Here is a 27,439-nt window from a genome sequence, read left to right as displayed (position 1 = left end):
TGAGATTCCTTGGAGATTGGTGCAGCTGCTTCCATCCAAAAAAATCCTTGGTCTGCATGAACACCTGCCTGAATCCTAGGAACCTGTGATGTCATCAATATCCTCATGGTCCTTTTTATTAAAAGCAGATTTCCACGGAGAATTAATGAAATACAGAAAATTAAACTGAAATGTAAATGAACAGTTCCCCCAGCTCAGCAGGTTGCAGCATCCAAAAGAAAATGAACAGAAAGATTATGGACTGGGATCATCACCAATCCCAAATCCCTAGTGTGGAATACCACTCTGCTTGGTTTCATAAATCACCACTTTTCTTACTGGACAAACCCACCAACTTTAGTTCAAATTCACCAAGTTCAGAACTGCGGCCACTTGGATTTTACTGCCCCACGTGCGTGGTGGAACCCAGGAAAACACAAAGGGTGTGGTCCCCTGGAAATGTTCACAAGGCACCACAGGGATCCGATCTGTGACTACAGCCCAGTGGGAGATCTCTTCCCAACCCTTCCGGGTGTCCTGATGGACACATCCCGATACACAACAGGTTCCTCTGCCAGCTGCGTTGGGGAGTATCTGTAAGGTGCCACACAGAAAGGAGTCCCTTATGGACATAGTCTTGGGACTCAGGGGGGAAAAAAGCACTTTTCACTCTTTAGCATCTCCCACTCCGTCGGCATTGATAGCAAACATGGCCTCAGCCTCGGGAAGACACGGAGAGTCGTAGATTTTACAGATCCTGGTCTCTCCCCGGCCTTTCCGCAGGTACAGTCTGACAGGGAGAGGGAAGGAAACAGGTCAGGGTGCACAGCCAGAAAATCATCATAATCCATAAAGCACTATGGAGAGCTGTAGGAACATTCCCAAAACATTCATTTCCCTGAGGGCTCAGAGTGGCACTAAATCAAAGTGGACCTGCCACAGACAGATTACATAAACCCCAGAAGTAAAGACTACTTAGCCAATTCCATAGACCCCAAGTCAGGCTCCTGGGAGGCGACCATCTCTCCTCTCACCTGGTGGTGGAAGCATGAGCGATGATATTCCCTCCGATGGGTTTTTTGGGATCCGCAGCGAACATGGCGGCTCCGTCCACCTGTGCCACCACCTGGTTGGTGATGACGACGGCCACGCCGAACTGCAGGGGCAAACAACCAGAACCCAGCTATTCCCCACACTCTGAACAGAAGGGGAGGGAAATAGAGCCAGGTGCACCCCTGCTGTCCATAACTGGGGTATCAAGCCCCTCCAAACCAAGGGAAGCGGAGACTGAGCGACAAAGCCCTTTGTACCAAATTGCTGGGATTCATGAGGAAAGCGAGGAGTTCTGCCTGGGGAATGAAGCAGCGCTGTGTTACCTCATCTGCCAGGCGCAGCAGCATCCGCAGGAACCTGGCCAGGTGCATCTGCCTGGCGGAGAGCTCCCCCCTTCCCGAGTAATCCGTGCGGTACAGGGCCGTGGCGCTGTCCACGATCAGCAGCGCGTACCTGCCAAAGGCACTCGGGGTCAGCAGCACGGCCAACGCCTCCACGGGAGTGTGCTGGTGCCTGGAGAGCTGGGATGCTGCTCCAGGTGGGGTGGCAGCTCCTGCCCACACAAGAAAACCCAGCAAGCCCAAAGAAACTCCTGCGTGGTTAAAAAATTAGATTCACTGTGGTGATACAAATGTCCTGTTTGGACAGCACAGGTACCTGTGGACAGGTTCCTACACACCCTGTTCCACCATCACATTCCCTCTAAGGCTGTGTAAATCATCTTACTTCCAGTCCCAGGTTTCCTGGGAGCTTGGAAATAATCAACGTTATTTCTAAAAACAGTCATAAACCGAGCTTTAAAGTTGTTTCTCAGGCTGGCACTGAGGGACAATTTACTGTGCTTGTACAGTGACATCGGGCCGAGCCAGTCGCTGTCGCCCCGAATTCCAGCAGCCAGAGGTGTTGCTGATCACTGACTGCCCACAGAGCTTGTCACCTGGATAAGCCTAAGGATAACCCAGTTTGGGAACAGGATCCATGACAGCAGAGTTCTTACCGTGACTCAGCCATCATGGCCGAGGCCTGATACAGCAGCTGGGTCTGGTGGTCGGTGTTGAAGCCCCGGGCATAGGCCACGTTGTCCAGGACGTCGCTGCCAGACAGGCCATACCTGGGGAAACACCAGGGGAAATAAAAGATAGAAACCTCTAAGTGACAACTTCCTCCATAGGAGCTATCCTGCAGCTTTGCTTAAAGGCTGGAATAAAAACTCACGTTCCTGGGAGAGAGAAAAACAGAGGGAAAAAATGCAACACGTGGGGATGAAAAGAGAACAGAATAATTGGAACCATTTAAAACGGATGAGAGGAAACAGCTTCAAGTGATACCAGCGGAGGTTCAAGTTGGTTATTGGGACATTTATTAATTGAAAGGCTGCCCAGCCCTGGCACAGGCTGTCTAGGGCAGTGGAGGAGTCCCCATCCCTGGAGGGATTTAAAGCCCTGTGGATGTGGCACTTGGGGACATGGGTTAGTGGTGGCCTTGGCAGTGCTGGGCAGTGGTTGGATCATAGAGGGCTTTTCCAGCCTGAACAATTCCATGATTCCAAGTACTCTCTGTATACAGCCAGCACAGACACACCTATGACTGCTGCAAACATCATTTCCCTTTCTCATCAGTATCAAGTCTCATCAGTGTCATCCAGAGGTGTTTGTTGCCAAATATCCACCGGTGGGAGCACTCCTTGCTGCAGGAAAAGCCAGCAGGATTAGACCAAATTCCCTTCCAAGATAGCTGGCAGGATCTGGTACTGTCCCCAGCTGCTTGGGAAGCTCACATGCCCTTCCACTAGCAAAAAGTGAGGGAAATCACTTCCTGCTGAGGGACAACGACACAAGAGCTGTGGGGAGAGAGCGGCAGAGGTGGGAAAGGAACAGCAACACCAGATGTTTCCAGAGTGAACATCTGTCAAGTCAACCTCCAGGGCCTGTGTAAAATGTCTTCCAGCTAAGCTGTGAGGAGATATATTCCTTTCTTCCCCTCACAGACCTTTCAGCCACAGCCAGGAGCCGCTCCGGACGGAAGGTCCCCTCTGTGTCGATGTACATGGCTTTTCCCTCTCCACCACCGCGGTCAATGGGGAGCTAAAGGAGAAGGGAATGAAGGAACATGGAATGAAGTGTCCATAAACACACCAGGGGTGGCCTTATGCCCTCACTGATATCATACATAACACCATAGCTAACATCCCAAGTTACTGTGACTAAAGTCCCACTTAGCTGGGAAAAGCAAAAGGAAGGATTACTGGTTCTGATCTCCAACACCTTCCTTCTGGTACTCTGGAGTGCCAGGACAAGGGGGAGGGATAGATTGGATATTGGGAAGGAATTCTTCCCTGTGAGGGTGGGGAGGCCCTGGCACAGGTTGCCCAGAGAAGCTGCGGCTGCCCCATCCCTGGGAGTGTCCAAGGCCAGGTTGGACAGGGCTTGGAGCAACCTGGGCTGGTGGAAGGTGTCCCTGCCCATGGAAGTGGATGGGCTTTGAGGTCCCTTCCAACCCAAACAATTTCAGGATTCCATGATTCCACATAAGAGGGCAGGTGCTCAACTTTGAGCTGGTAGGTTTAGGGAGTCAACTAAATTACCAAATTAAGTCCAAGCCTCTAATATTTTATGGAATACTAAAATCTCTTGAAGTCTGAAATTAAAGAGTACACCTGCTAAAGCTTGGAGCTTCTGGACCAGGCTGTAACAAACAGCAACCTCTAGAAAGCAATAAACACTTAGAAAGCCAAGAAAAGTGCCCAAATTAGCAAGTTCCCAAATGCTGTGGTGTCTGTACATTGGATTGTAATGAGGTGACCCACTCACCTGACAGGTGACTGCCAGTGTGTGACACAGCTGTGTCTTCCCAGTACGGAACTCCCCAAATAACTCTGTTATGGACCCTGTTTCTATTCCTCCTGAAGGGAAGAGAATAATAATAATAAATAACAATAAAAATTACAAACAAAAACCACATGCAAAAACATTGCAATTACAGAGACTCAGTCAAACATTTAATTTGGCCAAAAGCTTCAAAATTAATTGGGAAAACTCATTGTCATCCTGAGGTTTGTTGATGTTATAGATAAAAAGCTGAGGTGTGTTTATGAAGATGCTGCAGAGCTGAAATTATTTGGTTTATTTTTGGATTACCAGAAGAATGGTGAGATGGTGATACCCAGTTTTGCTTTCTTGAAATACGTCATGCATTAGAATAAACCAGAAACATCCCAAAATGGACAGTTCTGGATCTTGCATTGTGACTAAAAGGTTTAAAAACTATTTCTGCAGCTTCTAAAATGAAATCAATTATACAAGAGCAGGACTTGAGGAGATTTTTCACTTAACCACAACTTGTTCTGTGTGATTTTGTGCAAGGATCATGTTCACAGCAAAAAGCCCACCCCAGTAATGGAGGTTAAGCAGTAAAGAGCAATAAGTGATTACCCTGAAGCAGTTTGTCCAGTTCCTTGGAGCCAGTGGTGATCTGGATGATCTCCGACCTCCGCTGGTGGAATTCCGTGGCCGTGGTGAAACCCATGGGAACCAGTTTGGCTGCCTCAGCCTGAGGGAAAACCAAACGGAGCAGTGCCAGGAGAGCTCACCCTGTTCATTAACCCCCAGTAATTAATATTCCCTGCTTTGTGGAGAAGCACCTCTATCATTCCACGCACATTTTATTTTACAGACTGGGCACTAGTTGGTACCTCTGAACAGAAATGAAATTGTGCTCCAGGAAAAAGCTCCAACATCCATTTTGTGTGTTTTATGGAAATATCTTCCCCTTGCCCCCCACCCTTCCAGCTCAGTTCCGTCCTGGTGGGTTTTGTCCCTTCTCATCAGAAGCCATGTCACACCTCTAACCACCTTTACTGCCCTTTGAAGACCTTCCAAATCCACCAGAACTCTTCAAGCCAGTAGAAAGAAGCTTGTGGAATATCTTGGGTCAATGTTCCATAACATCCTTACCAGGATTTTGTCAGCTTTGGCTTCGCTGATGCCTTTGATGTTCAACAGCTCCTTCTTTGGTGCATAAGCCACAGCCTCCACGGTGTGAAATCCAGCCTCCTCCAGCTTCTTCACATCGTTGGCATTTATACCACATTGCTGGGAGGGAGGGGGAAAAAAGGGACAAATTTTGATTATTTTGGATTGTTTTGGGGTTTTTTTTTTGACGGAACACAAGTAAGAATTTAGTAAGAGTTTTCAGATACACCTTGCTTTCAAAGACAAAGGTTTAGATGGGATATTGTGAAGGAATTCTTCCCTGTGAGGGTGGGGAGGCCCTGGCAGAGGTTGCCCAGAGAAGCTGTGGCTGCCCCATCCCTGGGAGTGTCCAAGGCCAGGCTGGACAGGGCTTGGAGCAACCTGAGCTAGTGGAAGGTGTCCCTGCCCATGGCAGGGGGGTAGTACTGGAGGGGCTTTAAAGTCCCTCCCAACCCAAACCAGTCTGGGATTCTGCAAAAAAGACCAGCAGAGCTCTGGAAAACTTACTCCAGAGGCAAGTGCTCTCCTACCTCCAGCCTGGATATGAGCTGTGGCCCAAAGCTCTCCTCCTCTGCCGACGTGTCCGCGCTGGCCTCCAGCTGCATCTGCATGGCCATGGCAGCGAGGGGCCAGGACCCCCTGGAAGGGACCAAACATCTCAGGATCCCGTTTCAGGAAGAGCTCGTGAGGTCACACGAGTCAGAATCATGGAATTATTCAGGCTGGAAAAGCCCTCTGAACAGGGACCAGCTGTCGTGGCTGGGCTGTGCCCCAGAGCCGCCCTCGGGACAGCCACCAACACCTTGGGAAGGGCTGGAAGGGGCTCCAGACCCTGCAGAGGATCTGCCCCACCCTCGGGAATGCTGAGCAGGATGGGAGGCACGAGTTGTCACGGGAAACTGAAGGAAATAAGGGAACTCGCACATTTTGGATACAGCACAGGGTTTGGATATTGTAGTGACAGGACAGCGGGGGAATGAATTCCAACTGGCAGAGGGAAACTTACACTGGATAACGGGAAGGAATTCCTGGCTGTGAGGGCGGGGAGGCCCTGGCACAGGTTGCCCAGAGAAGCTGTGGCTGCCCCATCCCTGGAAGTGTCCAAGGCCAGGTTGGACGGCGCTTGGAGCAACCTGGGCTGGTGGAAGGTGTCCCTGCCCACGGCCGGGGGTGGGACTGGATGATCTTCAAGGTCCCTTCCCACCCGACCCTTCCCGGACTCCACGGTTCCCGCCGCCCCCGGAGCCAGCGGCCCCTGCCCGGTGCCAGCCCGCGGTCTGTGGCTCCCCGGTGTCCCCGCCGGTGTCCCCCCGCCGAGCCGGTCCCGGCCTTTGTTCGATCCCTCACGGCCCTCCGCTCCCCCCGCTCCCCTCAGCCCGCCCTGGGCCGGCGCTGGACCGGCCGCTCCCGGCACCGGGGAGGCCCCGGGGAGCCCCCGCGACCGCCCGGCGGGCCCCGCCCGTCTCACCCGGTGCCGATCCCGATTCCCGATCCCGGTGCCGATCCCCCGATCCCGGACCCGTCCGCCGTTCGGACGCTCCCGCGCCCCGTCACGTGACGCACCGCCTGCGCGCGCAGAGGCCCCGCCCCGCTCGGGAGCGCGCGCGGGAAACGGCTCCGGGAACGGGACGGGAAGGGACGGGAAGAGAATGGAATGGGCTCGTGGGGCAGCGCGGCCTTTCTTTCCAATTTCCCTTCCTTTTCTTCTATTATCTTTTTTTTCCCCATTTTATTTTCCCTTTTTTTTTTTTCCCTTTTCCTTCCCCCCACTTTTTTCTTTTTCCCTTTTTCTCCCCTTTTCTTTCGTATTACGAAAAGTCTTCCCGAAGTATTTAACAAAATTATTTCAATATTAGTATCAAATTTGCAGTCAGCGGTTTAAATACAGCAGCCAGTAATCCCCACTGGAAGCAGGAAAAGTGCTAATTCCAACGTTTAATGAACTTCCACCTTCCAAACAGAAGGAAAACTTATAAAAACACAAAATATATAAAAACTGCAACACAGGGAAACATTCTTAAATTCAACATATTTTACAGGATACGAAGATTTGCAGCTGGAGAACGGAGAGCTGGGCCAGGGTTGGTGCTTCTGCTCCATAACTCGGCCAGGGGGAGACCAGACCCAACAGCAAAACCCACATAATATACAAGATATACACAAAACCAAGCTAGATCTTACAGGTACTCCTAAATTTAAGGAGCTCTGTCTCCTTACTAAAATTCCAAGGGGTTCCAAACTGGGACAATGCACCAGCATCCTGAGATTGTGCTGGACTGACACTGAACCTCAGAACAAACTTCAGTCACACCAACAGCTTTGGGGCTGTTTCATCCCAAAGTCGGTGGTCAAGCACAGGGATTTTCTGTCTTAATTCCAAAAATATTTCTGACTTTGGCCACATGGTTAATTGCTACAGGTTAATTGGTTAATGAATCAGATGCAGGGATATAGTGTCTGAACTGGGAGAGGCTCCAGGAGATGAATAAAGAGCAGACCTGGTGGGATCTGCAATTTAGTACATGGTAATGAAATTATGACAGTGAAAGTAAACTCCAGTCCAGTTAATTTAGAGAATCCTCATCATTGTTTTGTCCAAGAGCTTTGTAAATGACCCCAGAACTAAATTAACAGGCTATGGCAGAAGAATATCCATGTTAGGACTGACATTCCAAGGAGGTCACGATCCCCTGGAGTGACTGAGAGAAGACAAAAGGTAGCTTGGATTTACAAAGGATATAGGAATTTCTTCCTTCTCCTCTTCAGACACCTCTGCTTTTGTAAAACTCGTGGTCTACACCAAGTAGAATACTTGGTGCAAACTACAAGAATACTAAATAGGCAGGAATACTAGAGCTGGGGGGCATAACAGCATTCCCATTCTGGTGAGAGACAGCTGGAACTCTCACAAGAATAAACTCAAAGACTACCCATTCCAACTGCTCCAGTCTTGCCCATGCATCCAGAGGATCATCTGGGATCCTGGAGCAGATTCTGATGGATCAGAGTGACTATTCTCCGCAGATAGTGGTGACCAACTGGAACACTGGAGAGAACAGCAGAAATTTCCTCCTTCCTGGGGAAGATGAAAGGATCACAAGTGTTGGAGAGGATCTGGAGAGCTTAATTCCCCATCCCTAGTGTGGAATGAAGTAATGTGGAGAGGTGCTTGTTCAACTCACCCGATATTCCCGATGTGGGTTTGGACACTGAAGGGAAGTGGAGCAGATGGATAGTCGGGAGAGAGAGACAGAGTCAACTCAAACTTGGCAAAAGCTGCGGAAGCGGAGAACAAAAGCTTCACCCTGTGGAACAAACACCAAGATCCATGCAAAATAGTCAAATGTGCTGCTTCCACCTCGGAATTGGGGCCAGGAGTGGGAATAAATGATGTCACCGATGCAGCAAAGCTCAGGAACTTCCAAAGAGTTCCAGCACAGACCCACAGGAGCTGCAGAAATCAGATAAAGAGACCCTTTGCACTTTATCAACACCTCAGAATCCAAAGCCCCAACTTCCCTCACGGGAAAAGTTAATACGGAACCATCCAAAAATTATGGGAGAGCAGAGACTAATAAGAGAGAATAACAGAGACTGATAACAAAATACATGTTTTCTAGTTAGCATAAAATATTCCCAGGTAGTTAAAGTTTTCCAAAGTTTTAAGTAGGACTCACTTGCCTCCAGTTCCATGGGATTTTTGGCACTCTTGCAAAGGGAACCACAAAATTAGAATAACCTCTGGGAACAGCACCAAGGTGGGCAGAGCAAGCTAATTATTGGACACTTCTTAATTAAAGATATACATGAATAATGGAAGGATGAGGTGAAGCTGTATTTGTCTTACCCCACTGGGACATGCTACAAAATCAGGAAGTAGCAAGAGAAAATGAAAAGTAAAGAAAGTAAACTTCAGTTTCACTGCATCCATCCTTCTGGGACTGATTCTGCTTGGCTGAGGCAAAGAGAAGATTAAAAAAAACAAAGCCCTAAGCTACAGGTAAACTCTTGGCTCTATTTCCTTTGCATTGCTACAATTTGGCCTAAATATTTCAGAGTCAGGTCAAGCAGGAAAATAGCAAGGAAGGAGAAGTTGTCTGGTAGTCAGGAAGTGGCTGGATCCATGAACAGCTTCACTTCCACACATTAGGATACTATAGTATGTATGTATGTATATCTTCAAGTGTATGGAAATAAATTAAATTGCTGTTAAAAACAGCAGCATAAAATCTCAACTTCAACAAAACCAATCTGAAAATATTTCAGTTTTGTTCCTGATTATCCACAAACAGCCTGTGAAGGACTGCTGTGAACCCCATCTTATGGAATCACAGAATGTCCTGAGTTGGAAGGGACCCACGAGGATCAAAGTCCAACTGCTGGCCCTGCACAGCCCCAAGAATCCCATCATGATAACCTGAAGTTACTCACTCTGTGTCTTGGATATCTGTCTTCAGGAGACTGAATTTTCCACCCCATCTCTCCAGAAATTCCATCTCTTCTCCCAAGATTTTGCAACGATTCACCACCAAGGAGATGTCATGGAGAACCTGAGGGGGCAATCAGAAAAGGAACCACATCAACACCCAGGTGGCGACTACGTGACACTTGAAAACACAGTTTATCCTAGAAAGTATAAAAAATAAGGGTAGTTTAACTGCTATCTCAGTCTGGATGGAGTCTGGATGGAAAAAATGAAACTGTACAAGTATAACAAATGTACATTTTTTGCTTTAAGTTTCTCCTTTCTGCTTTGTCAATGGGTTTGTCACAGCCAGGCAGGAACCCAGAAGAAGTTTGGGTTGGCAATTTAAACCTACATTCTTTAGGAGGCAGAATGGCCTTCAGCTTAATTCTTTATTTTTATAGCAGAAGAAAAAAAAAGGCTTTTAATAAACTCCAGCTTTTAGGACTCCTGCCTTCGGGGGCAGGTATTTACCCTCACACCTCAGAATATTCCTGAAGCAGATTTTGGCTTGCATTGCTGAAGCTTTCATGAAGGTGCTTTGGTTCTCAGGATCAGCCCTATTTTCTCTGTGACAGGAAAGATGTAAGGGTTTTTTTTTCAGAGTCTTATAAGGTTCCCTGGAATGTTACCTGGGGCAAGTAGTACAGCGTGGGACACTTTTCCTGCCAGCTTCCCTGACCTTCAATAAACTGAAAGATGAGCCTTTGGACTAAACACGAGGAGGGTGGAGCTTGTTCCACTGTAACACAAAAGAAAAAAAAAAACACATTGCCAGGAACCTCTGAAAAGCCATTTCATAGAGCATTTACAGGCAAAGCACAAATTTAAGAGTCTTCCCAACAAGCAGGGCTGCTACTTTCAAGCTACCCAAGAATATCTCACCATCCAGGAAACACTCGAAGTTCAGGCTAACGATGGTTCTGGAAGGATCTACACCAAAATCATCACCATCTGAGAAGGAAAGGAAAAAAACCAAACAGTTATTTCCATACTTAGTTCTGGAGTTACAGCTCTTTGTCTGCAGAAACAGCCATCCATTACCTTTCTGAATTTTCATATGAAAAACATATCCAAAGCCATGCCACCTATCTCAGCTTACCCAGTGGAGTATGTTTTGTATTTCCTTTCAGCAGATCTTTACAAATGTGGAAATTTCAGGTTTCTATTCTATAACTAACATTTCAAATTCATAAAACACAGACCTACCCATGTTGTGACTCACCTATTGGAGGTCCAAACACGACTGTGAGCTCCACAGAATCATAAAGAAAATTAAAGACTGCCTGCTGCTCACTCCATTCTGCAATCTCCCACTCAGTGAAGCTGAAAAAGGGAAAAAACCACCCACCATCACCCCAAGTTTCAACCAACCAACCCAAACAATTTCCTGAGGGACAAAGATCAGAGTATTCAGTGCACTTGCAGCTCTTACCACATAATATACCAACGAATTTTTCAATTCCAAGCAGATTCTTACATTCCAACAGAATGTAAAAATTTGTTGGGAATGCAAGTATAATACCATACATTTTATATAAATGTTAATTTTGGAACTGGGGGAGAGTTGGATGTTGGAACACAGAGCACCAGAGCAAAGCTGTTGATGGAATAACACATGGAAGTTCTCCAAGGCTTTATTCCTTATCCTAGGCTGCAAGGAGATGGGCATCCCAAGATTTCCCACATCAAATAACAAGGAAACACAAAGCCAACACATTTATGTGCAAATGTGAGGCTCTAGAAATAGCTAATAAAAAATAAACCTGAGGGTGTTTTCCTTACTCATATTTCTCCAGGATTTCCCAGCAGCTCTTTTCAACCTTCTTGAGCTCATCCATCTGAACCAGCATCTGCTCATCCTCAGTCTCCATCTCTGACAGTTCTCTGCAAGGATAAACCAATCCCACAGGATGTGGCACAGTAGTTAAAAACACACCAGCCTCTAAAAAGTTAGTGTGCACATAATACTGTGACATCCTTGACATCCCCTCTGACATCTTACCTCTCAAGTTCCTCTTCTTGGGCTCTGAGGCTTTCCAGTTCTAATAGAAAGGGAAAAAATGAGAAAAGAAGGGAAAATATGAGAAAGGAGCAGCACAAAAAGCCCTAATCTGCTGTGCACTCACTGTTCCTAAAAACAGGAAGGATCTCAACTTGGTGGCTGTTACCCCTGCCTGGATAAGGGGTCAAAGGTTGTAATCATTGAACAATTAATGTGCTGAATATGACAGCTGAATATGACTCCTCAAGTCACACTGTAGTAAGTTCTAAATTCCATATTTCCAGGGGAAAAACAGGCATTTGCATCCATTAACATCTATATAATTAGTTACATGCAATGTAGAAAATACAGCAGTGTTTGCATCTCTTTCAGAGCTGATACATCAGGATGAGGGGTTCAGTATCATCCCCTCCAGAATTTAAAGTACCAAACAAAAAGTGCATTCAGCTGGTTCTGTTACCTTTCTGTAGGCTCTGCCCTCCTTCCACTTCATCCCCTTCATCCCAGAAAGAATCTAGGGGAAAGAAATATCAGGTCTGTGCAGAACTCCCAGATTCAATACTTAAGAGTCTATTTTGTTTGTGGGCTCTAGAAATCTCAGTATTTCAAGGGTGACTAAGAAAAATGTACAAAAATATGGAAAAGTATCTACAAAAAAACCTCAAAAAGTGGTAATAACAGTGAAAGCTCCTTTTATTGCATTGTTTCAAAGCTGCTACTGTGCAATGTGATTTCTACTTAAGGCACTGGAAGAAAAGAATTGAAAATACAGAGCATTGTTACGCAGCAATGCCAAGTTCTGACAGCAGCTTGTGTCAAACAACCACAAACACAGAATCCTGAACTGACCTTTTGAACAGCAGCTCTGGAGGAAAAAAAAGGAGAAATTAGAATATAAGTCACCTGTTTGGAAACTCATACCTGATTCCAGAGCAACCAGGCAGCTCTCTCCCTCCTTCAGCAGCTCATCCACCTTTTCTATTCTTGCCTGGAGCTTTCCATGTTGTTCCTAAGATGGGAAAGTTGTACTTGAGTCAGTGATATTTTTTAACAAGCTGAATTTTCTTCTGGGATGACCACGTGGCTCTTTGTTTGCTCATTAATTAAATAAGCTGATAGAATCTGTCATTAGAGGGAAGAGGCAACAGACAAGCAGTGGCCATGTGTAAGCAAGTACTAAATACTTACTTGTATCTCCCTAATGAGGGATAAGACATGGAAATAAATGAATTCCTAGAGCTTTAATAGATACAAATTTCTGATCCTGTCACAATGCATGACTTGTGTCATTTCTTTGTTACTTACCAGAGAATCCCTGCATGGGTTGGGTTGGAAAGGACCCTAAAGATCATCCAATTTGCATATGAATAGGAGGGAAATGCATTTAAAAGGATGAAACTTCCAGGAGAATGCACACTAAAATAATTAAGCTCCCACGAAGTTATAGACAAGAAATATGGTAGAAGTTCCTTTTTTAAAGCCAAATCTCTGCAGAGCTGTGGCTCCTTACCTGGGCACTCTGCACCAGTTTGCTGTACAATGTCTCCTTCTCGTTGTGAGCCAAGATTTTACTCTCCTTGGTGAAATAGGATTTCATTTTGTTCAGTTCAGCTCCAAAGTTCTTCAGCTGCAGTCAGTGGGAAATACAGAAGAGAATGTGAATGGGAATATAACCCTTCCTGACTCTAGTTCACAACCGAACTGTAGTGATATCCTATATCTAAATATGAATTATGAAAAATACTGTCTTTGATCAATTTTGACTCTTTATTTTCATGGACTAGATCTTTATTCTTGTTTATCCTTGGCATTAGAACCACAGAAAACAGTATCTCTTGATCTACCTTCTCAATTCTAGTGGGACACTTTTATAATGCTTCTGGGTTTTAAATGCAAATAATTTTGGGTAATTTTTTCCCCTTTAATATATTTTAAAGGACACATATCCTTGTATTCTTCTGACATGCTGGAAATTCTTAGAAGTTTTCCATTCAGAAAATATTTTGCCTTGTTTCACCTGTTGTGATTTTGTGACCATTCTGGTTCTTATTTTATTGGAATACATAAATCAACCACTTGTTCATTATGTGTAAGCATTACCTCTTCATCAGAGCAGGTTCTCATTACTTCCCACAAACTCCTGTTCACATTCACCAGGAGTTGATCCTGGACATTTGCATATGTTTTTAACCTGAAATATGGAAAAAAAAAGTTGTTGGTCACACAGAGCAGCACATTGGTATTTATACAATTAATTTCTAAATCTGTAATAAAATTGCCACCAGCATAAAGAAGGTTAAATGTGTTTTTATTTTCCCTATATGTAATGTATGAAGTTTCTTCAGGGCATTTGCATGCAAGCAGAGGTGAAGAAATGGAATTACTGATACAGTGTGTGACTGGAAAAGCACTCACTCATCTATTTTCCGAGACAGGGCCTGGCAATCCTCCTCGTAAATCCGCAGCTTGGGCCGCTGAATGTACTGGCTGTAGATGAGATCCTCTGGGGTAGGAGGTGCACTCACTGCACACTGGGGAAAACAGGGAAGAAAAGGAGGGAAAAAAACCCCAACATATTTTTCAGAAATAGTAACTTCCAATCAACTCAATTTCGTTTTCATGCCTTATGTTTCCTCACACTTGCTTTTGGGACGTGTGTCTCATCACTAGAGCTCAAAAGAATTAATTAAATGTTGAAAGAGGTTCACTCCCTTTCAGATGAAGGCTTTAAATACATCTGTGTGTTATGCAGGTAGCAAGAGTGCTCCACAATAAAACAAGCTGACTATGCTTAATTCAGAATCAAAGTTCCCAGAATAAAGCCTTATTGAGCTTTATTCCACAAACAAATATGAGGGGGGTATTACAGTCTAAGATGGCCATATAGTAAAGCTCACAAATAACTGACATTAATTAATTCCACTCCTTCAGAGAAAGTTTTCAGGGGCTTTTGGAGGGGTGGTGTCTGGTTTTCATCAGTCACTAATGCACAGTAGCAGAGTTATTAAGCCTGATGAATATTTAGAGACGGCTCAGTATGAATAAATCTGTAAAGTTAACTAACTAAGCTGGGACAGCAGTTTAAATAAAAACAGAAGAGATTTAGAAGTCAAACTTCTTTATTTCTTCCCCTTTTCTTCAGGGGAGGAAATAAAGAGCAGTGATGTCATGGTGCAGCATTTCTAAAGGAGAGAACACAACAGGTAGTAGGAGTGCAGAGTAGTAGCTGCAGTCAGTAGATGGACACAGTGAAAAGATAAAGTGAAAAGATTAGACTGAGTTCCTAATTCTTACTTTCAAATTTATCATCCTCAAAAGAATCTAAAAAAGCAAGAATTAGCATATTCATCCAAGAACAGCAATCCTGAGTAGATGGTATCTGGTGAGGAGACAAAAATCTTCTGGTTTTCACTTAAAGTCCTTTGAGTTGCTAAAAATTAAAACCCAAACCTACAAAGGGATCTAATTTAAGGTCAAATATATTGTTCCTGTCAAAGGAGAGATACTCACATTGGCTGGCAGGTGGCTCTGCCGGGGCTTCTGGACCAGAACGTGGACTTGGAGAAGGGTAAAAAACTCCCCAACTGTGACAGCACCACTCTGAAATTTCTGCAAATTTGGGGAAAAACGTACAGATAAGTCCATTTTTCAAGCAAGAACAGTTACTGGTGCATAACATACACCAGCATTTTCCTGTTAGGACAAGAAGTTGGTGTCTTCCAGCCTCTGGACATACCTCCCATAAATTGTCTTCACAAATGCTGTCTGTGAGAAGCTGGGACTCCACATGACTGCTGGGCTGGACTGGGAAAAGAGAACAGAAAGGAAAAAGGGGGAATATTGGTGGGGTTAATAATATTTTAACAGGGTGGAGAACACAAGCTTTGGGACTCTTATCCCAAAGGGAGCCTTACTTGTTAATTCTGCATCAGCCCTAAGAGAATCCAAGGAGCTGCTGGCACTGCTTTGAGGACAGTCAGGGATTTTAGCTGAGAGATTTGGAGGTTCTCCACCTTCATCAGCTTCTACTTGGTTCTGAGTCACAGCAGCAAAAGTAACCTAATATTAACAAATTAAAGAAAAAAAAAGTTAATACAGTTATATGAAACAATCTAAGTGGTTTATTGTAGTTCTTTCTTGACATTCAGAATTGTTTCACAATTCAGATTGTTGCACACATTTTAGATCTTTATATCTTTATATTTTATACTGATGATTACAAAGTTATTTTTAAGGTCAGATGGATGTTCTGTCTTTGCACAGATTTTCCTGGTTCAACTGCAATTTGTGCTGTCTATAACAACATTAATTCAAACTAAACAGCCATGCTTGGGTTATAGATAATTACTTTAGGCCTCGCTGTACCTAAGGCAAAACTAGCAAATAGTTTAGTTCAGAGGACTAAGAGCATTTAGTTGAGAAACAATTAAAAGGATACTATGGAGAGAATGACTTAAAACTGGCAAATGCCTTATTCTGCCCATTTTGCCTGGTCCAGGAAGGTTGAATAATCAACCTGATTATTCTATTTTGGCAAAACAACGAAAAACACAGGCAACGACACAGGAAAATGACAGCAAACCAGCAGTTAAGAAAAACAAGGAAAACTGCCAACAGATCCACTTACACCCCAAAAATTTAGCCCAAAGCCCTGTTGGTGTATCCTTACAGTGAGGGGTAAGGCTCACCTGCAAGTCTTGTGCTCCAACATCCACGTTTTCATGCCTCTTGACCTTCTTTGGGCTTTGAAGATCCTCTTTATCTTGTTCCAAAGATCTTTTGGCATTGTGAGTTTCTGTCTCTTCGAACAGATCCTCTTCCTGGTGGCAGATTTGTTTTTTGCTTATGTCCTCACAAACCTTTTCCACAAGTTCAGAGCTGACAGACTCATTGGAATCCATTTCTTCCAGGCACACGGGGAGAAATTCTTCTGCTATGAAGTGAGAGGGGCTGAAGTTCTGCCTGGTGGATTTGTTACCTGGGGTTTCCCCAGCATTTACTGGAACTGGGGCTTCTGCTCTGTCTGATTTCCCATTCATGTCTTGTACAGTGGAAACAGAAGAATTTCTCCTGTTTGGCAATTTGGGCTGGAAAATACCCAGAGGGATATTTATTCCTGGATATTTATCCTGAGGTGCCATGCCTATGGGAGCAGCTCCAGATTCCAGACCTGTGTTCTCCTGCTCTTTGCTATCAGAGGAGTTATTTGCTTCACTGACAGCGTTTTTTCCCAACTTCAAGGTATCCTCTGGCTGAGCTGAGGATTTGGGCAACTGGTCAGGAAAAGCAGTTTGGGAAACGGAGAAAGCTGCAGATTTCCTTCTCAGATCCTTCAGTTTTGAACAAACATTTAAAATACCCATTAATTCCAGTGAAAGATTGTCACTGACCAAAGGTTGCTCGGTTTGTTCAGAGTTTATTTGAAGGTCTTGTGGAGGTGTCTCCCCTTCGGCTGACAGCTCCTCATTTTCCTTGGATTCCTTGTTAGCAGCTGGAACGAGGCTTGCTCCAGCCAAGCCCAAATCTGGAGCTGAATCTCCACGTTGAGACAAATCCTCTTTCACTACTTGGCTTCTCCAAGTACCAGAAGAATCTGGGGAACCCTTCAAAGGATCTGATCCCTGGATGGGAAAGGCAACGTGGGATTCCAAATCGCCAATTCCTTCTCTGCAATCCACAGGACCATTACCTGGGAGCTCCAAAGATGCTCCCTTTGACTGCAGGTTTTCTGGCTGTGTGAGATCCTGCTGCCTGCTTACAGGGACAGAATTCCCCATGGGAAGGTCACAATCCTGTGGTGCCTGGAAATCCATAGTGTTTTCTGGAAGTGAGACAGAATAAATGGGATCTGGTGTTGTGCCACTGGGGGCCTTGGTGGCTCCTTTCTCATTAGGAAACGCTGAGGCTGATGAAGCAGAAGAGGAAATGCTGGGCTGATCCTTAGGTTTCGTGGGATATTCACAGTTCAGGTCTCTTGGATGTGAGGAATCCATGCCACCCCTGGAGGACCCCAACGCAGCGTGTGTGTGCTGTGGTAAGTGCTGAGTGCTCGTGTGGGCCTCAAATCCATCGATATTGTTGTTAACAGCAGCAGTGTGGGATGCAGTGATTTCCATGTCATCCTGGTGGAGGGCGAACACAACGGTTTTATCAGCAGGAATGGCTGGAATGGGCTGTGGGTCCTGGGCTGTGTGAGTTTTGGTGATCTCCATATCCTCAGCCAAAGCAAAACCGACTGTTGTGCCCCCTGCAGCAGCCTCCTGCCCACCCTGCTCCGCCAGGATCCATCTGTCCTCACAGAAATCTCCTCCGAAACCCGGATGAATGGAGTGAGACCCAGTCACTTCCATGGCATCCTGGTAACTGGAGAACAGGACTGTGGAGGTGGAGGGAACAGGCTGCCAGCCCTGCAGGGGGTTCTCTGCCAAAGCTCCGTGGGAGGGTTTGGTCATTTCCATGTCATCCTCAGGAAACCTCGTAACTTGGCTGTTGGGAAGTCCAGCCTCCTCACCAGAGTTTGGCTGAACACCACATACAACTATTCCTGTGGTTTTATCAGCAGAGAAAGACATGGAAATGCCCACATCAGCCTGGCTCCCTGTGAACATCACACTCCTCACAGGATGAGCTGAAGAGAGGGAATGGAGCCCTCCCTCATCCTGCACAATCCCGTGGCCTATGGCAGCTGTGTGGCTCTGGGTCATCTCCGTGTCATTGTCCTCATTGCTCAGGGAAAACAAAACAGTCTTCTCCCCTGGTATTCCCTTCAAGCTTTCCCTTCCAGTCCTTTTAGCTGTGCTGAGCATCCCCTGAGATGCAGCTTTCCCCACGGATTTACTGACTGCAGAGGGATCGAGTCTAGTTATTTCCATGTCAGAGGGGAAAACACAAGTTTGAACTCCAGAAATCAAGGCTGTGGCATCGTCTGAAGTCTTCCTCTGGAAAATGACTCTGTTGTCTGCTGACATCGCGTGACTCCTGGTGATGTCCATGTTGGCATCTTCTGAAAACAGGGTTGGTTTCTCATCAGCAAAATGCTTTAAACTACTCATGGGCAACGTTTTCCTGCCATGCACCAAGAAGGTCTCCTGTCCCACAGGCTGCTCCTGACTATTTGCTGTCATTGTGGGCCCCCTTTCTAAGGGCTTGATTCCACTTCCACCTTGATCAGGGTCTCCAGGCGCTGCTTTTGGCTGTGATAGAACAACGTTGATGGTGTAATCTGGAACCCTCACCACAGAGCTTCCAGTCAAGCCCATGCTTTCACCTGAGGGAACCACAACTGACTTTCCTCCAAACAAAGGCAACTGGGAACTTCCCCTCTGCAGCTGGGATGTCCCAGCTCGCAGCCCATCAGCTGAGGGAGGAGGTTTTAAATCCTCTCCTGAAGCATGTGTTTTACCTGTCGGAAAAAGTCTCTCTGGATCTACTTGAGTTGGCAGCACTTTGTTTACTGCCCTCACAGGGTGGGTTTTCTCTTGCCTCCCCGAGTTTTGGCAAGCTGCATTTATTCCCAAGGCTGTTCCAGGTGGCTCGTTTCCTCTCGTTCCAGAGGCAGCAGGCTTGTTACCGAAAATAAACGAACCACTTGGTGCCAAAGGAGTAACAACTTGCTTCTTCATGTTCAAGTCCCCACGTTCCATTGCTGCGGTTTGACTGGTGATATCCACACCGAGACAACCGGAAAATGGGAAGGGCTGGTTTTGCAGCTGCTTGGATACTGTGTTATTTTGATGATGATTATTACTATTGGGCTCTTGTCCTGTGTTAACAGGAGCACTATCAAGGGTAGCAGGATAAGCTTTGGTTAGGTCCATGCTTTGATCACCTGAAAACATGACTGTTCTGTCGCTCATGCAGGAAACTGAAGGGTTTGGAAGGTGTTTTTCCAAAGGCTGTGATCCAACAACTTCTTGGCTTCGCAAAGACAGGGATGCTCCAGTGTCAGTGACGACATTCCCAGGGACTCCTCTGCTTTGCTGTTGAAACAAAAATGTGCTCCTGGCACAGGAACTCAGATCACTTGCCTGGAAGTTGTTTTTTCCAATCATCTGAAGATTTTTAGTATTCATTTCAATAGCCTGGTTCCTTTTAATATTCCCATTGATACTCATCACCTCAATATTTTCCTTGTCCATATCTGTGGAATATGCACCCTCAATGACATTTTTTTTCTGGTTCTTTCTTGGAATGGTTTTACAGAGCATTTGTCTAGTTTCTGCAGCTGTCCCACTGCTTTGATCACCGATGACAACAGCGTGGCATTTCATTATTTCCATTTCCTCCTGCTCAGCTCCACTGGAAGCTGTGGATCTGTTATCCAGAAAATGAGGTTTGCAGGTGACAGAGGTGAACACTGCAGTGGGAGGTTCATTATCAACACTCTTTCTGTCTTCCTTAACACAAGCTTTAGTCAAGTCCATGTCTTCTCCTGGGAATATTACTGTCTTCTCACCTGAAGGAACCAGCTGAGGCTGTGCTGAGGGATGGAACCTGCTCTTTGGAGCACCCAAATCTGTACATGAGCCAAACCCAGCATATGCTGCAGCAGGATTGTGAGCCTGGGACATGTTTTCCATAAGTCCATCTGAGGCTGAAGGCAGTTCAAGTGCTCTGGTTTTATAGGACACAGCAGCTCCATAATCTCCGGCTGCTACACCCTGTGGGATGTCCCCATTCCCACGTGCTGGGTGTCTGCTCCCTGCTAGCACAGGGTTTGTACTCCCTGGTTTTTCACAAGTTTTAGGACATAAAGCGTCCGTTCCCGTGGTGCTGTTGCTGTAGATGATGTCTGTGTAATTCCCAGTCATTTCCATGTCCTCACATTTAGAAAACACAACAGTTTTGTCCCCTCGGAAGACGGTCTCAGAGGACACGGCTCCCCGGATGGCAGACACTGCCCTGGCCTCCTGTCTCACCCCTCTCAGCACTGCAGGGGCTCCTCTGTCTTCAGCATTTGCTCCTTTCCTGTCTGCACACAGCTGAGGGTCCTGCTGAGTCAGGTTCTGATTAGCTGCTCCCTTCAACACAGAATTATCTAACTCTGTGGATGAGGAATCCTTTTGGAAGTGGAGACTTTGATTCCCAACGCTGGAGCAGGGAAAGGACACTTTTGCAGTGTGACTGCTTGTCATGTCCATCCCATCATCCACAAAGGCCTGGGTGACATCCCCACACTCCAGCTGCTCCGGTGGGGCCTCGCCAACACCAGAGAACGGAACCCTAACACCAGCTGCCTCACATTTTGTCATTTCCATCCCACCTTCTTGCCCTCGAAAGACCTGTGTTACATTGCAGGTGTGCAGCGGCTCGTGGGAATAGACAAATTCCTCAGGCAACAGTGCCACGTTTTCCAAGCCTTGGCAAGGGGCAAAGAAAACATTCTCCTTGTCAGGTCCCTCAGCAGGATTCGGTGCCGCCTTCTTTGACTTCAGGCTCCGCATAAATTCATTGAAATCTACTTTTTTTACAGCAGGAGCCGCTTCCTTCTCTTCCAGGGACGGGCACGGGTGGTTGGCGGGGTCGGGGAGCAAACCGAATTCCTGGCTGGCTTCTGCCCTGCCGTGGCTGGAGCTCAGCCCAGCCAGGAAGGTGATGTCTGTTTTGCCGGTTCCGTCGGCCGGCTGGGCCCCGAGGTTCCGGGAGATCAGGGCCGTGTGACTGGTCGTCACCTCCACCGCGTTCTCCTCCGAGAACAGCAGGGTGGTGTCCTGCCTGCTCGCCCTCAGAACAGCCTGGTCCACGTCGTGCCACTAAAAAAAACAAAAAAAAAAAAAAAAGGAAGAACCCAGTGACTGGCGTGTAAAACAAACCATCAGTGGTTTATTCTATTTAAAGCAGAAGTCGGCTAATGCAGCCTTCAGGTTCTAGCTCTATATCTCTCTTTTTCAAAAAAAAAAACCAACCTACTGATTACAGGTCTCCCTGATAAGCAATAACGTATTCAAAAAAAGGACAGTGACTTAATTATTCACCATATTGTGTCTCATTTCACATTTCATATCCAGCCACATCTTAGTAAGCAAGCAACAATTGCTGAGCCTTATGGATCAGTATTTTCTATTTCTCTACGATGTGATTTCCACCTTTTATTTTAGGGAACTACAGGTTTCTCCTTGCCCAGTTTATTATGCACCTGCCCCAAAGCAGCAGCACCAGGCTGGATGTTTTAAAACACCTTTCCACCACTGATTAGGGAGATTTTATTCTCTTTAACAGAGAGGGTTTACAGTTTTAAAGCTGAGGGCAAAAACTGGCCAGTAATAAGACAGAACACTACACTTTATCAGGTATAATGAATATATGAAGAACAGCTTCATGTTTACTTCAAATTATATTTGCTGTTTTATAAGTACACAGACCCATCTGAAACATCAGCTCTTTTGTATATTCTTAGATAAGAATTGAAGAGAATAGAGGAACTAGTTCAGTACTGAGAAGTTAGAGAAGCAAGAGTTATTCTTGTTGCAGTCTAATGGCTATCAGAATAGGAAAATACTTCAAAATACAGAATATTCACTTGCAAAAGAATTTTCTGTAAATACACAAAGGTTTATTTTTTAGATAGTCAACATTTTGCACCATTTACCACACAAATTCTTGTGATATATTTTGGACGCTGGTATTTTCAGCACCAAAAAACTAAAAGCTTTCACATACCTCAGTTTGCTGCACCAAAGCCTGGATGGGGGCATGAAGCAAAGTGTTCATCCCTGTGGAAAGAAAAGGGAATACTCCAGTTCTTGTGCTATTTTTTTATTCTTTTATCCACAGTGCTGAAGTTCAATGCACTGAGTAAATAGGTAAAATTAAACCCAAACATATTCTGAAAAACGTTTTCACTGCTCCCTTCAGGATGTGGAAGGGCCACGCAGACTTCTACAACAGGATCCTTGTAAACAGCTTTGTGGGACAAAGCCCATGCAGGAAGAGCCCTCCCAAATCAGGGAGGTTACTTTAGACATGTTAAAATTACTAATAATGGCACACTAAATTACTAAAAACACAATCAATAGTTTTAAATAAAGACAGTCATTTTGTTATTAATTTTATTTCCCAACTCACCAGTGATCTCACACGAAACAGCTTCAGTTTCCTCATCCCTACAAAAGTCGGGTTAGATAAAGAGCTCGTTAGAAGGTTTAGAAGATTTCAGTTGGTTAAAAGGTTTCAAAGAGGAGCCTTGAGCAATAAACTGAACAGACAGAGACCTGTGTTGCACAGAACCCCGTGGCAGATGCCATGTGGGATTGGGCAGCAGATACCAGACACTACGTATTTGTCTTCAACATATTCTAATTTGAGTCACAATCTTAATTTCCCCATGAAATTATCTCATCTTAGCATTCCACAAGCCACTGCTCAACATCCAGGGGCAGTTTAACTCCTCAGTGACAAATAAGAAAGATCAATTCTTTATTTTTCATAGAACTTATGATTCTATGAAATTCCCCTTCACACATACAAAGTGACTAAATCTGTTATTTTACCACCAGGTCATTTTAATTTTAAAAATCCCATCACTGTGTTTTATATACAAGAACTTTGAGGCCACACTAACATCTTTTCTGCCTCTGAGGGAAAAAGTTTAGCAATAAATATCAAATTACAATAAATATCCATCAGACGTGATACTTACTGATGAGTAAAGACATCATCCTTATCTGCTGCATGCTCTAAGAATAACAAACACATGACAAAATTACAATGTGAGAAGCATGATCATGGTTGGACTTGATTATCTCAAAGGTCTTTTCTAACCTACATGATTCTGATTCTAAAAAACACTGAGACAAGAGTGAACTGCACAGAAACTGTTCTGAAGTTCTCTTCATGTGCCTTCTTGTGACAAAAATGCTGTGACCAAGGGGTTTTCAGCCAGCACAGGACAAAGATCTGACCATGTTGTTCCTTTCCCCAGACTGACAAGCCTGACCTCTGAAATCCAAGTTAAATCTTGTTGCTAATAGTCTGGGAATCCTATCAGAAGAATAAAAAAGGAGTTTTACCTCTATTTTCTCTCTCTGATGTGCCGTTCTTAAGATCTCGGTGGAAGACTCTGCAGCTAAGAAAAAAAAACCCACCAGTTTCTTAAAATACAAAATCATCTCTTTCAAAGTAAATTTTTAAAAAAAAATCAGCCCTAAATTCAATTTTTTTCACGTGTTCTGAAATGAGATATCAAAAGCCAGAAGTGTACTGAACCCAAGCGTGTTTTACAGGGAGATGATATCATATGATGCCATTTTGATACTTAAGATGGAAACCACTAAACATTGAACATGAAAGAAAAATTCCTAATTATATTAAATTCACTGAACTGTTGCTTTTGTGGGGTTTTTTTCCCAGTTGGGAAGAGAAAATTAATAATGGCTCTTCGGGGTTCGAACCAAATCAACATAAATATATGAATAAACATAAATATATATAATATAAAAACCAATTTCTTGCTGCTTGCAATCATTTGTGATTATTCAGTGAGGGCAATATTTGGGGGGGAAACAGATTATTCCCTGCATTTTTTGCTTAAATAAAGGCTGCAGACCTGCATCCTTCAGCTCACACTTACTTGATGGTGTTGGCAAAGCTGACACGGCGCGAGCTCTTCCTTCGCCTCTCTATATTAATATCCTGCCAATAAAAAACACAACACTTTGATCCCCATGAGCACAGCTTTCCATGAAACACAGACTCCCCCCCAAAAAAAAACCAGTGTGCTATTATTAAAATTGGTGCATTAAAACCACCTGCATTATTCCAGGGACACAGTTTAACCAGCAACACGTGGAGGACCATCAGGAAGAAAGGGCCCGATAGACCTACCTGGGTCAGTTCATTCCCACTTCCCAGATCATCCAGAGGATTTCGCGGAGCCTTTAAAATCTGAAAGAAAATAGAACAGTTGAGAAGAGCAGCTCCAACTCCAAGAGCTCATTTCTGGAATGGAGAGGGTTTCTAGGAGCTAGCAGGGCCTCTCAATCTAACAGGTTGCTTTTCTTCAACACCAGTGAGGAAAAAAAAAAAACTCCTCTCCCAGCTTCCCTTTCCTCCTTCCCTCCCTCCCAGAGTTTTATTTTGAGGAATGCTGTAAGTTACTCACGGAGGACAGCCTCTTCCCTCTGATGTGCTCCGTGTTATCACTGGAGGGGAGAAAGGGAAACGGGTATTAGGATATGAAATCACTCCGAGGTGCATTTCCTGAACAGCCCTGCCACGGTTTCGAGGTTAATAAACTGATTTCTCTGTTATTTTTATGAGTGTGAAATCAAATGAACGACTTGCTTGGAACAGATTGATCATTTCAGCACTGCTTCCCAATGAAATAAGCTTTGGAAAACTCAGACTGCCCTCCCACCCCCAGGGTCAGTTCATCTCCAGACCATCCACCGCCACGAAATCCCCTCAGAGCTTCCCAAACACCGTCAGAGAAACTTCCTGTTCTTCTTGGCAATGCAAACCACATTTCATTCAGGGGATGCTGGAGTGCATTAAGAAAAGTTTTGCCTCTAAAGGACAATATTTGCACCACAGTAAAATTCCTTAGAAGGTTTCAACTCACTTTTCCATGTTCGGGTCTGTGTAAATCTTGTCCATGGCTGAAGGATGTGCTTTCCCTACAGAATGCAGAACCAAAATCCAAGAACATTAATGAACCTCAGCAGGAAAACAGCATAAACCCACAATCAGTTATTAGCTTTTGATGCTGTATTTTTTTCTCTCCATTTTTCCCTGGTTACAGAAAGTACAGGCCTCTCAATTCCACGTTTTCCTGTTATTATACATATATTATACCTATTTCCACATTATACATATATTGTGCTAACAGTGAACTGTGCTATAGCAGTTTAAGCATTACTGGCTAGGCAGCCTCTTATTTAAAATTAAGATTCTGGTAACTGCTGGAGATAAATGTGATCAAACCTTATCCAAGACAAAGTTTGCTCTGACATACAAGACATTTTTCAGTCGATACTTTCCTCACCCTCTAAGGTGAATTTATGGTATTTCAGCTTGTTGCTTCCTGCCAGAAGAGCCTGAGTCCATCTTCTTTAAACTATCAGGAATTCAGGAGCATGGATAACTTCCCTCTGATGAGCAACATCCACTGCTCTCCCTGTCCACCAGTTACCTGAGTGTAGCTGAGGGAAACCACAAACCCACCCTGATTTTCCAAGCTAAAACTAAGCCTTGGGTAGGAAAAAGAAAGTTTAGAATGCTAAATCACATGAAATGCTCTTGGGAATTTATTATTGGGTATTACTTCGAATTATATGGTATTATATTAATTCTATTGCATGATATGGTGTCGTATACGATATATTTGGCTTGAGTTACAGTGGAAGGGAAAAGTAACATTCTGTTTTGCTCAAACACAATTTTAAGGCAGGACAATTTTTAGGCAACACTAAAAACACTAGGTATTTTTCATCAATAAATTTCTGTTTGCCTAAACAGAAAAAAAAAAAAAGCACTATTTTGAGGACACTGTTACATGTGAAGGTATAAAAAAAATGAGAACCAGAAAAGCTTTACAGAGTGACACTGTATTTGTACACAGAAGCTGACTTGCTGGAATGAACTTTATTGATTTCCTGTTTCATTTTTGCAGGGTAATTCACGGAATCCTGGAATGGTTTGGGTTGCAAGGGACCTAAAAGGCCATCACATTCCAATGCCCTGCCATGGGCGGGGACACCTTCCACTAACCCAGGTTGCTCCAAGCCTCGTCCAACCTGGCCTTGGACACTTTCAGGGATGGGGCAGCCACAGCTTCTCTGGGCAACCTGTGCCAGGACCTCCCCACCCTCCCAGAGAAGGATTTCTTCCCAATATCCAACCTAAATCTCCCTTCTTTCGGTTTAAAGCCATTAGTTCCTCTCACCGAGACCAGCAGGTTTATGCTGGTCCCAGCCCAAAGCAGCCTGAGGGACCCTTGGCTTCCAGGGCCGGCAGCTCTGGGGCTCCAAATCCAGAGGCACCTTTCGGGCCAGCATCCCAAAGGTTTTGGGTGTAAATCCAGCCGTCCTGGGTCAGGCTGAGCACACAGAGAAGGGACAGGGGACACGACAGGCCGTGCAGGTGCTGGGGGAGAGCAGCGTGTGGCTGTAAAACCCCTGATCGCTCTGCCTTTAATCGCACATTAATTTGCTATTAATGCGGAATTCACATCCCAGCCACCCTCCTCAGCCGCTCTTCCCTAATCTTTCCTGGAAGTTATCGACAATCCTTGAGAAACGAGAGCATGGCGTCGAGCTGGGAAGATGCTCTGTTGATAAACGACCATCCCTCTTTATTCTCCTACTTGACACTGCAAACACAAGAATCTCTCCACAGCCCTGCCAGTCCATCCCCCGCCGCCCATCCCGGCCCTCCTCGGCCTTTTCCCCCTTGGCACAAGCCGACTGAGCCCCTTTTCCCGTCTCTTTTTGCTCCCGGGCCGTTCCCCCTCACGGTCCCCGCGCCACAGCCCAGGCGCTTATTAATCACTCGTATCATTAATTACACCTCATTAAAACGTTCCCCAGCCACGAATTACTTCGCATCGATCCACGCCGCATTTATCGGGGGGGTTTATCCCCACACGCCTCAGCCAGCGGCTCCCCGGGACAGCACCGACCTTCTCCTCCCGCCTTCTCCCGCGCTCGCAGGATCCGCCCCGGACACGGGCAAACGGCCGCCAGTCACCCACCCCCGCTGGCCCCCAGCACGGCCTCCTCCCTCGCCGGACCCCGCAGCCGCTCTCACTCGCGCTGGGGATCGGCGGCGGGGCTCCCCGTCCCCGTTCCGACCCGCGCTTCCCGTCTCCCGGCGCCACCCGCCCCGTTCAAATCCAACCGCCCTCTCCCGCGCCGTGACGACACGCCTGCGCCGCCGTACAAAGGCGGCCCCCCTTTTGCCGTACAACATGGGGCCCCCGCTTATCCCCCACCGCTGCCATTTCGCCGCCACCCGCGGCCGCGGCGCCCG

At 45.6% G+C, this 27,439-nt stretch overlaps 2 protein-coding genes across 2 annotated transcripts; both read right to left on the bottom strand.

Annotated features, from left to right (window-relative positions):
* Window positions 1–6: 6 nt before the first annotated feature.
* RAD51 (RAD51 recombinase) lies at window positions 7–6,487 on the bottom strand. The gene is made up of 10 exons (XM_029963806.1): window positions 6,472–6,487; window positions 5,534–5,643; window positions 4,986–5,123; window positions 4,464–4,581; window positions 3,843–3,934; window positions 3,022–3,116; window positions 2,030–2,143; window positions 1,356–1,485; window positions 1,014–1,135; window positions 7–769 (listed from the first exon to the last, which is right to left on the bottom strand). Exons 2-10 carry the CDS (start codon window positions 5,618–5,620, stop codon window positions 646–648), a joined length of 1,020 nt encoding a protein of 339 aa, XP_029819666.1. The 5' UTR covers window positions 5,621–5,643; window positions 6,472–6,487; the 3' UTR covers window positions 7–645.
* A 446-nt stretch (window positions 6,488–6,933) lies between these two features.
* On the bottom strand, window positions 6,934–27,168 carry KNL1 (kinetochore scaffold 1). The gene is made up of 26 exons (XM_029963822.1): window positions 27,090–27,168; window positions 25,032–25,086; window positions 24,573–24,612; window positions 24,296–24,355; window positions 24,042–24,103; window positions 23,482–23,537; window positions 23,112–23,148; window positions 22,538–22,575; window positions 22,133–22,185; window positions 16,162–21,225; window positions 15,388–15,532; window positions 15,210–15,277; window positions 14,984–15,082; window positions 13,889–14,004; window positions 13,574–13,664; window positions 12,984–13,100; window positions 12,395–12,482; window positions 11,934–11,987; window positions 11,474–11,513; window positions 11,254–11,355; window positions 10,694–10,794; window positions 10,354–10,422; window positions 10,101–10,210; window positions 9,435–9,553; window positions 8,186–8,308; window positions 6,934–8,079 (listed from the first exon to the last, which is right to left on the bottom strand). The coding sequence occupies exons 2-26, from the start codon at window positions 25,064–25,066 to the stop codon at window positions 7,974–7,976; spliced, it is 6,993 nt and encodes a 2,330-aa protein (XP_029819682.1). The 5' UTR covers window positions 25,067–25,086; window positions 27,090–27,168; the 3' UTR covers window positions 6,934–7,973.
* Window positions 27,169–27,439: the final 271 nt, after the last annotated feature.

This window comes from Manacus vitellinus, unplaced genomic scaffold (genome assembly GCF_001715985.3).
Source record: "Manacus vitellinus isolate BGI_N305 unplaced genomic scaffold, ASM171598v3 scaffold_63_pilon, whole genome shotgun sequence".
NCBI lineage: Eukaryota > Metazoa > Chordata > Aves > Passeriformes > Pipridae > Manacus > Manacus vitellinus.
Note: the sequence above shows the minus strand (reverse complement) of the source record. Positions and strands in the feature narration are given on the sequence as shown.